General features: G+C 41.0%; 1 protein-coding gene across 1 annotated transcript in view; it reads right to left on the reverse strand.

The window, feature by feature from the left end:
• Positions 1-234: 234 nt before the first annotated feature.
• LOC142303578 (V-type proton ATPase subunit S1-like) overlaps positions 235-14566 on the reverse strand; it is a 171286-nt gene continuing 156954 nt past the window's right edge. The window contains exons 9-10 of the mRNA XM_075345077.1: positions 6542-6785; positions 235-1741 (exon numbers count right to left, since the gene is read on the reverse strand). Of these exons, the coding sequence (XP_075201192.1) occupies positions 1532-1741; positions 6542-6785 (454 nt within the window). The 3' untranslated portion in view covers positions 235-1531. The remainder of the gene's footprint in view (positions 1742-6541; positions 6786-14566) is intronic.

Here is a 14566-nt window from a genome sequence, read left to right on the forward strand (position 1 = left end):
TTGATAAGATATATTACAAAGCTGCTTATTTTCATGTCTACTATTGATTTAGGAAATAAAAATTATAATGATAGTTACGCTTTAAAGAAGTGACTGTTAAGGCTGAGTTTAGGCAAAACAAACAAAATCTGCTACATTCTGACAATAATGACAGATGGTTTTCACAATAAGCAAAACTTTCCTGCTATTCTCTATTAACTATATCCCAAGTTACTTCTCTCTTTGTCATGTTTTCATAGTTTTTTTTATTTTTGTGATACAGGTTGGAAATATAGAAAATAACAGCATATCTATTTTATAAAATTACCGCATAAGTTCCAAGAGAGACATGACTTTGGTTCCTATACATGAGTACATGTTGACGCCATTCAGCAAGCAGTTACGCAACATTGTTAAATCACCTATTTGTGCTTTAAATTAACTGTATTATCTAAGAGGTCATGATGAACAGAGTACAAGAAAAGGCATGAATTATCTTTAATGCATACAATTGTAAATGCAATTTAGATAGCAATACCATTAGACAGAATGATTTTATGAAAAAGGAAGATAAATAGTAAACAATGCTCTATATGAAATATTGCATATTGCTCCATTATTTGCATTTTAACTTATTACAATAGAGACAAAAAAAGTGTTCTAGTCTTAGCTTGTTTTTTTTTTTTTTAAAACCTTTTATTAGTCAGGTGGGGTGCATTGGGTCCCAAGCAAGTTTCTTTCTGTCATATTTCAGTAAGTATAGAAGGTAGGTAACTGTCTATTTCAGTATCTTCCTAGAAATTTATGTTCAATGAGCATCATTAGAAGATATGTGATTCTTGTGCCAAATAATTATTTGTGTTTTTTTCCATAGTACATAAGTAGATGATTACATTTTATTGATTACTGAAAATGTTATATTATCTATTGGGTATATCTTAAGTTTCTAAATAAAGTAAAAATTATTCTTTAAACGATATTGAATATTTTTCTATATGAAAATTGGGGACCTATGCACCCCACACAACTAAGGCTATGTGCCCACGCTGCGGATTTACCGCGGATTTTGCGGCGGATTTGCTGCGGATTTCCCGAAAATCTGCAGCAGCGGCACTTCCAAGCCATTTCAATGGCATTTTGGAAATGCTGTGTCCATGCTGCGGATTTTTCCGCTGCGGATTTGCCGCGGATTTTGATCCGGAAAAATCTGCAGCATGTCAATTGTTTGTTGCAGATTTGGTGCGGATTTTGGGTATAGAATGGTGAAAAAAAAAAAAATCTGCATCAAAATCCGCGGTAAATCCGCGGCAAATCCGCGGGTGCGGATTTGCCGCGAAAGTCGCGGATTTTCATGCAGAAAAATCCGCAGGTACATTCTACAATGGACACATAGCCTAATAGTGTAAGTATTATGATGCAACTAACTGAGGGTTAAGGGCTCTTTGTTGTCCCTCTACACATGGAAGCTGTCAATCCCATTAAGTATGACTTTTCAAAGAATATAGGAGGAACTTGAAATACTTATTAAACTTCTATCTTCAAGTCTGTTTTTCTATTCTCCTTGAGGAACAGACAGTTGCTGGCTTTTAGGGTCATCAAATTTATCATTTGTTGTTAGCTGCATAATCATAAAAATTCCATAAGACAAAATCCACAAAAGGATAATAGAGGACACAAGTCCCATCCAGATTCCAGCAGTGAAGAAAGATGTGCAGTCACTTGCATATGAGAATTGGTTGTTCTTGATGTTGAATCCTTGAATCTGCAGTATAAATATTCAGAAAACGTGTTATTAAACTGGAAAATTATTTGTAGATTAAATAAAGTGAATTTGTTCTAATTAGAAATCCAGTATCAAATACAGATCCATATGTAGTGAAGGCAAGCTTTTGCCACATTGTTGTGGAGTCTGTCCCAGTATGTATAACAAAAGTGATAAGTGAGCACAAGAAGACAGTAAATGTTAGCTTACTAAAGGGGTTGTTCACTACTAGGACAACTGTTTTTGATTTCAAGTTTCCCCCTCGTAAAATAGTAAAGACTCGCCTCCATATCATTGCCTTTCCAGTGGTGCCGGAGCTCACCTCGGTTTGTGATGTCACGCGAGCCCTGTGTCCAATCAGTGCTGGCTTCTGGCTTCTCACCTTTGGACCAAATGATCAGCCGTTGCACTCACTTCCTGTTGATTAACTCGTTTGGTCTGAAGGTGAGGAGAAGGAAGCTGGTCTTGATTAGACTCGGGGCTCGCGTGTCATTACAACCCCAGGTGAGCCGTGGCACTGGGAGCCTAAAGCACCGGTGGAACTGCATTGATATGGGAGGTAAGTATAATCATTAATATTGAAATATTCTGTTTATAAGCCTAATAATATTATTAGAAATCTTTTTTACAGTTCAGGAAAATAAAAATAAATAAATATTTTAGTTAACATCAATTTACAATGAGACTTTTCTTGAATCACTTTTACATAGTTGTAGAGCAGGGGTCCCCAATCTGTGGCTCAGGAGCCATATGTAGCTTGCAGGTCCATCATGTGTGGCTCGTACCTTGGTGCATTAGCACCTGATCTAGCAAACAGCTATGAAGAGCTGGTCTCCAGATGATGACTTTTGTGAGTAGCCTGACATAGAAGAGGAGATCTGAAAGGGGGGTATGGTAGGAACCCCTGGAAATTGGTATACTGCCTCAGTGTGATTTCTGTGGAAAAGCTTTGGCTGTCAAAATACCACTAGTGGGGGCTCTAGATATCACTACTCTGGATGTGGCTCGTGACCCTCTGAATGTGACTCCCGACCCTTTTTCAGATATAAATGTGGCTTTCAAGATCAGAAAGGTTGGGGACCTCTGTTGCAAATAGTTCCATTTTATAGTAGCCCCACAAAAACTGCTGAACCAGCTTGCTTAAAAAACAAAACAAAAAAAATGGAACTATACATCTACTCGGTCACAGCATGGTGAAACACATCTTCTTTCATCTTCCTGCAAACTTGTGGCTAATTGCAGAACTTATTTTTAGCCAAAAAATAAATGTCCCATCTCAGACATTTATGACAAATCTGTAGGATGGGCGATCACATCTCGTTTAATAGATGGAGGACCTGTTTTTCAGGTGTATGCCCATCAGGTCATGAGGTAGGACACATTGTGTCTAGGATGGGAATACTTCTTTAAGTTTTATTTACATAAAACATAATATTCTTGTAATGTCACAATGTCAAATCAGGAGTAATACAGCTAAAGCATATTAACTTACACTAGTCCAGAATAAAATAGCTGTCAAGGACATATTGTATAGTCTACACAATCAATTTTATTGTGAGTAGCAAGGAGATACTATTGATATCTAGATTGATATCTAAGAGTACATAGGCTTATATGTGATGTGTTGTAATTGTAATCTGATTTTAGATCTTTTCCTGACACCTTGTTTTTCTTTTGTCTTATTTTACGTTTTTTATTTCATTTTAGTGATTCAAATGATAAAATCTTATACATAGCAGAACTATCTACAGATGATTCACTGTATATACACAATGGGCACTTTAGTAATGACACCAGCCCATTCTTAATCAGAGCTTTGCTGAATGGAAATGAAACATTATCTTGTGCTACAGCATAAAATTAAGTTCATGTTTACTGTTGATCAGTTTTAGTGTAAATCCGTAATAAAATGGATAAATTGAGAGATGTGAGCAATCTTAAAATGGAGCATAGTCATCAAAGTTAGACTATTATATCAAAAACATTAAAACCTCATGTTTTTTTGTGCAATAGTGTTGAGATTACTGCTATATCATGCTGACGACATGGTCAGAATTTGGCACAGGCAGTATGAATTAATGAACCCTTCCGGTCAGGTGTCCACAGTCCAGACGGATACATGTGTAGTAATAGTGTGGGACATGTTTTCTTGGCACTCCTGAGGTCCTCTGATGCATGTGAATGAGCACTTTGACAATAATCCTTTCCTACAGTTAATCTATCAGGGCAGCTGTTTACCTTATGGCAGAAGGACATGTTCAACATGACAATGCACAAAGCTAAAAGTCCTATACACATGGATTGATTGGAGAAACATAAAAGTGAGTTTTCCTTGATTCCTTGGCCTTTACAATACCCAGATTTTATCCTTAGGAGCATTTGTGGCACAAGGTAGAATGGACTGTTCAGAGCATATCAATACCATTATCTATTTTTAGCATCTGCAAGTATCTATTCTGTCTGCATGAGTATTCCAAACAAATCTAACACCTAGTGGAATCTGTGTCATGTTGAATTGCTGTGGTGCTGAAGACCAAAGGAGGTTCAATGTGGGACCTATATGGGTGCTTCTCATAAGGCTGGGTTCAAACAGTGTTTGCCACTATGTTCAGTGGCTCTGTCTTTGCTAACATCCACACCCCCATAAAACGAGATTTGGGATGTGCACAAACAGGTCCATTGACTATAATAATGCAGACGGCGTTACAGTATACACACCTATTGGAGGTAGGCAGCAAGACAAGTTCAACTGCACCTTGTCCTCCTCCAATAGGTGTATACTGCCGAAGATGCTGCACAATACAGCATACTGTGACTTTGTCTACATCATTACCATGGCTCCCTTGGCGCACACGGCCAAATCCTGTACAAGGTTCGGATATAAGCCCCAAAGGAGGCACTGAACATAGTGGCAAAACTATTTGATTACAGCCTAAGTTAGCCTTTCTGTGTATCAGGGAAGCTCCAAAAGACATCTATAGAAAAAGCCATACATGCATGACTATCTCTTCATTTACTCTCCTTCTGTTTATGGCTTCCTTTGTTGACAGAATAGGGGTGAATACAATATTTTGCTAAGAATCTAAGAGAGGGAATCTTGCCTATTAGACATTTATAATATCTTTTGGATATGCTGTAATGAAATAGCCCTTAAGGCTGCTTTACACGCAGCGACATTGCTAGCGTTATCGCTAGCGACAGCACCCGCCCCCTTCGTTTGTGCGTCACGGGCAAATCGCTGCCTGTGGCGCACAATATTGCTAGGACGCGTCACACTTACCTTTCTAACGACGTCGCTGTTGGCGGCGAACAACCTCTTTTTTAAGGGGGAGGTTCCTGCGCCGTCACAGTGATGTCACACAGCAGCCCACCAATAGATTCGGAGGGGTGGAGACTAGCCGCATTAACGACACGCCCACCTTGTTGCAGGAGGACGCAGGAATGCTGTTGTTCGTCGTTCCCTGGGTGTCACATGTAGCGATGTGTGCTGCCTCAGGAACAACGAACAACCTGCGTCCAGCACCAGTAACGATATTTTGAAAATGAACGACGTGTCAATGATCAACGATTAGGTGAGTAGTTTTGTTCATTAGCGGTTGCTCGTAGGTGTCACACGCAACGACGTTGCTAACGAGGCCAGATGTGCGTTACAAATTCCGTAACCCCAACGATATCTTGTTAGCGATGTCGTTGTGTGTAAAGCGGCCTTTATAGGTGACATTTTTGCAGGAGCTATATAGAACATTAAAAGGAATCTCTCAGCAGGTTTTTGCTACCTCATATGACAGCAACATAATGTAGGCAAGGAGATTCTGAATCCAATAGTGTACCACATAGATTACTGGCTGAATTTGTTCTGAAACAATCAAAGAATTTAGATTCAGGAAAACAGGAGAGCTGAGATAGCTGTCCCACCCACACCAGGCTCTCAATAGAGATTTTACATTGACTGTGAGGTGTCAATCACAGCAATGGGCGTGTCTGACTGACCTGCAAATTAGTTTGCAGTCCTGTAATGGTAATCACAGGGTAATAAAGCAATTAGTTTACATAAACAATAGCACACACACTGATAAGAGAAGCACAGTTGTAATTTTCTTTTTAAACTCTTACAGCATGCTGTCCTCAGTTTACAGCGCATAAAACTGCTGACAGATTCCCTTTAATGTGTTAAATTAATCACAATACAAGTTTGCATTAGAAAATATGTCAGTTGCCTTAGAAAATTGCATGCAGTGTTAAACTATAGCTTATAATATATAATAACATTTGACAGAACCTAATTTGCCTATTTGTTACAACAATGGAAGATTTTCTTCCATTCCTGCATGATTCCTGTAACTTTCAAAGCCTTTAATCAATATTAAAAATGTGTGGGCTACGAAAAAGATTGCATATCGAGATTGGTAAAATGTAACCAATTATGTACGGTTCTCAAAATGTTCTGCAAAACATGTGGCTTAACTGTATAAATTTTTGTGCATTTTTTATGTAATGCACATGAACTGATCTAGCGTCCATGCTTTGGCATCATTATTGTTAATATGTCCCATGTAGATGTATGATTTACTGTTTAGTTTTCCATTTTTCACTTGTAGAGCTGTTTTTACTCGAGGATTCAATAAATATTGATAAGCAGCTAGTAACTGCAGTTAGAAATGCATTGTCATGATGAACAAGGAAGAAGTTAGTAAATGTTATACTGTACGTGGTCACACGTATCTATGAAGGATAAATAAGTTGTAGAAAATATGCTCATGCTGTGCTTTGGTTGCTTTGGATTATTAAGCATGTACTCACCTGCAACTCAGAAAAGAATATTTCCCAGTTTTTTGCCTCATTATTGGTAGCAACTAGTCTCTCGCCGTGCAAAGAGCTCGTCCCAACTTGCTGACAATGGAAGGAGTACTCTGCAGGGGTTGAGGCATATGTTGTCCTAAATGAAGCATTCCTCATCATATCATCATTCGGAATGATCATTACTGATTCTAATTTGAACCAGTTTCTAGCAGAGCCAGGGTAGAACATATTACTCATATACAACCTACAAAAAGAAGAAAGACACTTCCTATATTACCAGGATCAATGCAAAAATAATGTAATAAATCAAACTAGGAAAAACGAATTGTAACATACTGTATTTCTAGTTAATGAGAAATCATACTTGATTCACAAACTTACAGATTTAGGCAAAAAATTAAAATATGAATAAATATGAGTATATTGATGTAGTAATATTGTATCGTGGCTTGTAGTTTTAATAGCACTCTTTTCCTTTTTGATAACTGAACGACAAAAACAATGCATTGTCCAAAAAAGCAAATCTGTCACTCCCATCAAATTCAATGGAGCAGTGCTTATGCATACCCCAGTGATTGTGATTGGTGGGATAAGTAGCAGCCAGACTCCAAGCCATGACACATGTATTAAACTTAAAAAAAGAAAAAGAAACCTTGTAAAAACTGTAAGGTAATGATGGAATAAAATAAAAATCATTACATAAATACTATAGGGTTACTTTAGGTTCATAAATAACAACTTGGCAGATTTTTATTTTCATGACTCTGAAAATTGTAGATTCACATTGAAGACATCAAAACTATGAATTAATACATGTGGAATGAAATACGTAACAAAAAAGTGTGAAACAACTGAAAATATGTCTTATAGTCTAGGTTCTTCAAAGTAACCACCTTTTTCTTTGATTACTGCTTTGCACACTCTTGGCATTCTCTTGATGAGCTTCAAGAGGTAGTCACCGGAAATGGTCTTCCAACAACCTTGAAGGAGTTCCCTGAGATGCTTACCACTTGTTGGCCCTTTTGCCTTCACTCTGCGGTCCAGCTCACCCCAAACCATCTCGATTGGGTTCAGGTCTGGTGACTGTGGAGGCCAGGTCATCTGGCGTAGCACCCCATCACTCTCCTTCTTAATCAAATATCCCTTACACAGCCTGGAGGTGTGTTTGGGGTCATTGTCCTGTTGAAAAATAAATGATAGTCCAACTAAACGTAAATCGGATGGAATAGCATGCCGCTGCAAGATGCTGTAGTAGCCATGCTGGTTCAGTATGCCTTCAATTTTGAATAAATCCCCAACAGTGTCACCAGCAAAGCACCCCCACACTATCCCACCTCCTCCTCCATATTTCACGGTGGGAACCAGGCATGTAGAGTCTATCCGTTCACCTTCTCTGCGTCGCACAAAAACATGGTGGTTGGATCCAAAGATCTCAAATTTGGACTCATCACACCAAACACAGATTTCCACTGGTCTAATGTCAATTCCTTGTGTTCTTTATCCCAAACAAGTCTCTTCTGCTTGTTGCCTGTCCTTAGCAGTGATTTCCTAGCAGCTATTTTACCATGAAGGCCTGCTGCACAAAGTCTCCTCTTAACAGTTGTTCTAGAGATGTGTCTGTTGCTACAACTCTGTGTGACATTGACTTGGTCTCTAATCTGAGCTGCTTTTAACCTGCTATTTCTGAGGCTGGTGACTCGGATAAACTTATCCTCCGCAGCAGAGGTGACTCTTTGTCTTCCTTTCCTGGGGCGGCCCTCATGTGAGCCAGTTTCTTTGTAGCGGTTGATGGTTTTTGCCACTGCATTTGGGGACACTTTAAAAGTTTTCCCAATTTTTTGGACTGACTGACCTTCATTTCTTAAAGTAATGATGGCCACTCGTTTTTCTTTTCTTAGCTGCTTTGTTCTTGCCATAATACATATTCTAAAGGCCGCTTTACACGCTGTGACATTGCTAGCCGATGCTAGCGATGTCGAGCGTGATAGCACCCGCCCCCATCGTACGGCCGATATGTGGTGATCACTGCCGTAGTGAACATTATCGCTACGGCAGCGTCACACGCACATACCTGCTCTGCGACGTCGCTGTGACCGGCGAACCGCCTACTTTCTAAGGGGGCGGTTCGTTCAACATCACAGCGACATCAGTAAGTGGCCACCCAATCAAAGCGGAGGGGCGGAGCTGAGCGGTACAAACATCCCGCCCACCTCCTTCCTTCCTCATTGCTGGCGGGACGTAGGTAAGGACTGGTTCCTCGTTCCTGCGGTGTCAAACATGGCGATGTGTGCTGCCGCAGGAACGATGAACAACATCGTTACTGCAGCAGCAATGATATTTGGGAAGAGGGGGGCATGTCACCGATTAGCGATTTTGAACATTTTTGCAATGATTCAAAATCGCTAATAGGTGTCACACGCAACGACATCGCTAAAGCGGGCGGATGTGAATCACAAATTCTGTGACCCCAATGAGATCGCTTTAGCGATCTCGTAGCGTGTAAAGCCACCTTTACAGTCTATTCAGTAGGACTATCAGCTGTGTATCTGTCGCCAGCGGAGGGGATGCGCTCGCCACGCTCGGGTGCGGGGCTTCTGCTGCTGCTGCTCGGTGGGTCGAGCGGTGGGCCGGACCCGGGGACTCGAGCAGTGCTCCTCACCTGTGAGTGAAAGGGGATGGTTGGTTTGGGGAGAGAGTTTGTGACGCCACCCACGGGACGTGGTGATGAGGGCAACACCGCTGCTGGTGACGGGGATCCCGGGAGAGATGGTAGGGAGCAGCTAGGATGTTGTCCCCTCCGTGGGTAGGGGTTGGTGATCCCGGGGCCCGGTGGTGTAATGGGGAGGCTGGATGGCTGGGGGTGCAGGGTTGCAGGGACAGCGCGGCGTGGTGCCGGACGGCTCCGGTGTACTCACTCAGACAATCAACAACAGAGTCTCTGGTAAACCAAACGGCCGGATTAATGGGTCACGCAGCCGGCTGCAGTGTTGTTGTGCTCTCCCCGGACGGCTGATGGTGGCTGTCTTTCCCTGCACCTGTTAGAATGTTCTGACTCCTGTAGTTGCCCACCGGTGGTCCGCTCCCCGGCGTATAGGTGCCGTAGGAGCCCGTTTTGCCCGCAGGCGCTGGCCCTTGGATCTCTAGCCTGTGGCGGTGGCTGTATATCCTCACGGTGTGGACTGTTGCCTTCTGTCGGGTCTTGGTTGTTGGGAAACCCCTGGGGTTCCTGTCACACTCGGATTTGACTATTGTTGGTGGCTCCAAGCCTGGTCGGAGTCCGATGGCCCTGCCTGTGTGCTTAGCCTCACTCTGCTCCCTGGTTCGGTACCGGTGGGCCACCACCCAACCCCGGTCCTACGGTTCCGCAGAGATACGCTAACTCCTGCAGACGGCCACCACTGTCTGCCAACCTTTCTGTCAGTGCCTGGGCTCCTACCCAGGCACACGCAGACGTTTTACTCCTCTCACTTTCACCTCCTAAACTCATCTGTCTGTTTGTCCCGCCTCCAGGCCTGTGAACTCCTTGGTGGGTGGGGCCAACCACCTGGCTCCACCCCACCTGGTGTGGACATCAGACCCTGGAGGGAGGCAACAAGGATTTTTGTCTGACTGTTGTAACTGTCTAGGGAAGGGGGTGTGTATGGTGTTATGGATGTGACTACCTGGCTAGTCCAGGGCGTCACATATCCACCAGACTTCTGCACAACACAACTGATGGTCCCAACCCTATTTATAAGGTATGAAATCCCACTTATTAAACTTGACAGGGCACACCTATGAAGTGAAAACAATTTCCGGTGACTACCTCTTGAACCTAATCAAGAGAATGCCAAGAGTGTGCAAAGCAGTAATCAAGGCAAAAGGTGGCTACTTTGAAGAACCTAGAATATAAGACATATTTTCAGTTTCACACTTTTTTGTTAAGTATTTCATTCCACATGTGTTAATTCATAGTTTTGATGCCTTCAAGTGAATCTACAATTTTCAGAGTCATGAAAATAAAGAAAAGTCTTTGAATGAGAAAGTGTGTCAAAACCTTTGGTCTTTACTTTATATATATATATATATATATATATATATATATATATGTGTATATATATATATGTTTATATATATATATATGTATATATATATATATATATATGTATATATATATATATATCTATATATATATATGTGTATATATATATATATATATATATATATATACACACAGTTGTTCTCAAACGTTTACATACCTCAGTAGATTTTTTTGCTTTCTCGGCCTTTTTTTCAGGGAATGTGAATGATAACACAAAATATTTTTTTCCACTCATGGTTAGTGGTTGGGTGAAGCCATATATTGTTAAGCTATTGTGTTTTCTCTTTATAAATCAAAATGACAACCAGAAACATCCAAATGACACTGATCAAAAGTTCACATACCCCAGTTCTTTATACCATGTATTGCCCTTTCTTACATTAATGACAGCTTGAAGTCTTTTTTGGTAGTTGTGGATGAGGATCTTTATTTTCTCAGATGGTAAAGCCACCCATTCTTCCTGGCAAAAAGCCTCCAGTTCCTGTAATTTCCTAGGCTTTCTTGTATGAACTGCGTGCTTGAGTTCTCCCCAGAGTGGCTCAATGATATTGAAGTTAGAAGACTGAGATGGCCACTCCGGAACCTTCACTTTGTTCTAGTGTAGCCAATGACAGGTAGACTTGGCTTTGTGTTTTGGATTGTTGTCATTGTTGTCATGCTGGAATGTCCAAGTACGTCCCATCCACAGCTTCCAGGCTGATGAGTGCAAATGTACCTCCAGTATTTGCTGATAACGTGCTGCATTCATCTTTCCTTCAACTTCAACCACGTTTCCTGTGCCTTTGTAGCTCCCACATCCCCACATCAGCAGCAGTCCACCTCCATGCTTTACAGTAGGAATGGTGTTCCTTTCATCATAGGTCTTGTTGACACATTTACAAATGTTACGTTTATGGTTGTGGTCAAAAAGTTCGATTTTGGTCTCATCACTAAAATTTACCTTGTTCCAGAAGTTTGGAGGCTTGTCTCTGTGCTGTTTGGCATATTATAGGCGAGATACTTTGTGACATTTGTGCAGTAATGGCTTTCTTCTGGTAACTAGACCATGCAGCCCATTTTTCTTCAAGTGCCTCTTTATTGTGCATCTTGAAACAGCCACACTGCTAGTTTTCAGTGAGTCTTGTATTTCAGCTGATGTTATTTGTGGGTTTTTCTTTGCATCTCAAACAATTTTCCTGGCAGTTGTGGTGGAAATTTTCGTTGGTCTACTTGATCGTGGTTTGGTTTTTACAGAGCCCCTGATTTTCCATTTGTTAATCACAGTTTGAACACTGCTGACTGGCATTATCAATTCCTTGGATATCGTTTTGTATCCCTTTCCTGTTTTATACAGTTCAACTACCTTAAAATAATTTTTATTCCTTTCATATTGTGAATTAGAAGCCTCCAATATAGCTTGTGTGACCAAAATAGGTAAACAACTATTTTCTCAATGTAAAAAGATTGGCTTGATTTTGAATAACATACCAATCCTTAAAGTAAACCTTTGAAGATGGTACCTGATCTACAGGTGAGTGTTACAGAGCAGGAGGAGCTGATCAGATTGATATACAGTTTCAGTAATACTTTCATTATCTTCTTTAAAATTCCTGGTGTTTGCATGCACAGTTATCCATGGCAGACTGTCAATCACTAAGTAGGACTGCCTACTGGACTCATGCACCCAGAGATAGCTGTCAGTCATTAGTAGGACCACCCACTGGACTCATATACATATGAATACCAGGGATTTCAATGCATGAAAACAAGGTATAATTAATCTTTCCCAACAAACCTATATATCATTCTGTTCAGCTTCTCCCTCTCTATGTCATGTCGTCCACAAATCGGTCTGCGTGTACAAAGTGACAGGTTACCTTTAATTCTCTTGCTGTTTGCTGTGGGGGTAGTACAGAGAACACTATATACAGTTAGGTCCAGAAATATTTGGACAGTGACACAAGTTTTGTTATTTTAGCTGTTTACAAAAACATGTTCAGAAATACAATTATATATATAATATGGGCTGAAAGTGCACACTCCCAGCTGCAATATGAGAGTTTACACATCCAAATCGGAGAAAGGGTTTAAGAATCATAGCTCTGTAATGCATAGCCTTCTCTTTTTCAAGGGACCAAAAGTAATTGGACAAGGGACTCTAAGGGCTGCAATTAACTCTGAAGGCGTCTCCCTCGTTAACCTGTAATCAATGAAGTAGTTAAAAAGTCTGGGGTTGATTACAGGTGTGTGGTTTTGCATTTGGAAGCTGTTGCTGTGACCAGACAACATGCGGTCTAAGGAACTCTCAAGTGAGGTGAAGCAGAACATCCTGAGGCTGAAAAAAAAAGAAAAAATCCATCAGAGAGATAGCAGACATGCTTGGAGTAGCAAAATCAATAGTCGGGTACATTCTGAGAAAAAAGGAATTGACTGGTGAGCTTGGGAACTCAAAAAGGCCTGCGCGTCCACGGATGACAACAGTGGTGGATGATCGCCGCATACTTTCTTTGGTGAAGAAGAACCTGTTCACAACATCAACTGAAGTCCAGAACACTCTCAGTGAAGTAGGTGTATCTGTCTCTAAGTCAACAGTAAAGAGAAGACTCCATGAAAGTAAATACAAAGGGTTCACATCTAGATGCAAACCATTCATCAATTCCAAAAATAGACAGGCCAGAGTTAAATTTGCTGAAAAACACCTCATGAAGCCAGCTCAGTTCTGGAAAAGTATTCTATGGACAGATGAGACAAAGATCAAGCTGTACCAGATTGATGGGAAGAATAAAGTTTGGAGAAGAAAGGGAACGGCACATGATCCAAGGCACGCCACATCCTCTGTAAAACATGGTGGAGGCAACGTGATGGCATGGGCATGCATGGCTTTCAATGGCACTGGGTCACTTGTGTTTATTGATGACATAACAGCAGACAAGAGTAGCCGGATGAATTCTGAAGTGTACCGGGATATACTTTCAGCCCAGATTCAGCCAAATGCCGCAAAGTTGATCGGACGGCGCTTCATAGTACAGATGGACAATGACCCCAAGCATACAGCCAAAGCTACCCAGGAGTTCATGAGTGCAAAAAAGTGGAACATTCTGCAATGGCCAAGTCAATCACCAGATCTTAACCCAATTGAGCATGCATTTCACTTGCTCAAATCCAGACTTAAGACGGAAAGACCCACAAACAAGCAAGACCTGAAGGCTGCGGCTGTAAAGGCCTGGCAAAGCATTAAGAAGGAGGAAACCCAGCGTTTGGTGATGTCCATGGGTTCCAGACTTAAGGCAGTGATTGCCTCCAAAGGATTCGCAACAAAATATTGAAAATAAAAATATTTTGTTTGGGTTTGGTTTATTTGTCCAATTACTTTAGACCTCCTAAAATGTGGAGTGTTTGTAAAGAAATGTGTACAATTCCTACAATTTCTATCAGATATTTTTGTTCAAACCTTCAAATTAAACGTTACAATCTGCACTTGAATTCTGTTGTAGAGATTTCATTTCAAATCCAATGTGGTGGCATGCAGAGCCCAACTCGCGAAAATTGTGTCACTGTCCAAATATTTCTGGACCTAACTGTATATATTCTAGCAGGACAAATTGGCAAATTCAGATTATTTTATACAAAGTGATCAACATTGAAATTGACTTTTACATTGAAATGTTGAGGAAGCATTCACACTAAACAATATTCATACAGTATATCATGGGTCTGAAACTTGGCTGGGTGTATGGGCCGCACATAGAAAAAAAATGTTCTTCCTGTACCACTGCTTGAAGAAGTTGTCTTCCAGAAACTGGCAGTAGGTCTGGGAGTTGAGCTTCACTCCATCTTCAACAAAAAAGGTCCCACAAGTTCATCTTTGATGATACCAGCCCATACCAGTACCCCACCTCCACCTTGCTGATCCAGCCTCTGGCCTATTCATCTAGCCCATCAAGAGTCACTCTCATTTCATCAGT

This window comes from Anomaloglossus baeobatrachus, chromosome 4 (assembly GCF_048569485.1).
Source record: "Anomaloglossus baeobatrachus isolate aAnoBae1 chromosome 4, aAnoBae1.hap1, whole genome shotgun sequence".
In the NCBI taxonomy this organism is placed as follows: Eukaryota; Metazoa; Chordata; class Amphibia; order Anura; family Aromobatidae; genus Anomaloglossus; species Anomaloglossus baeobatrachus.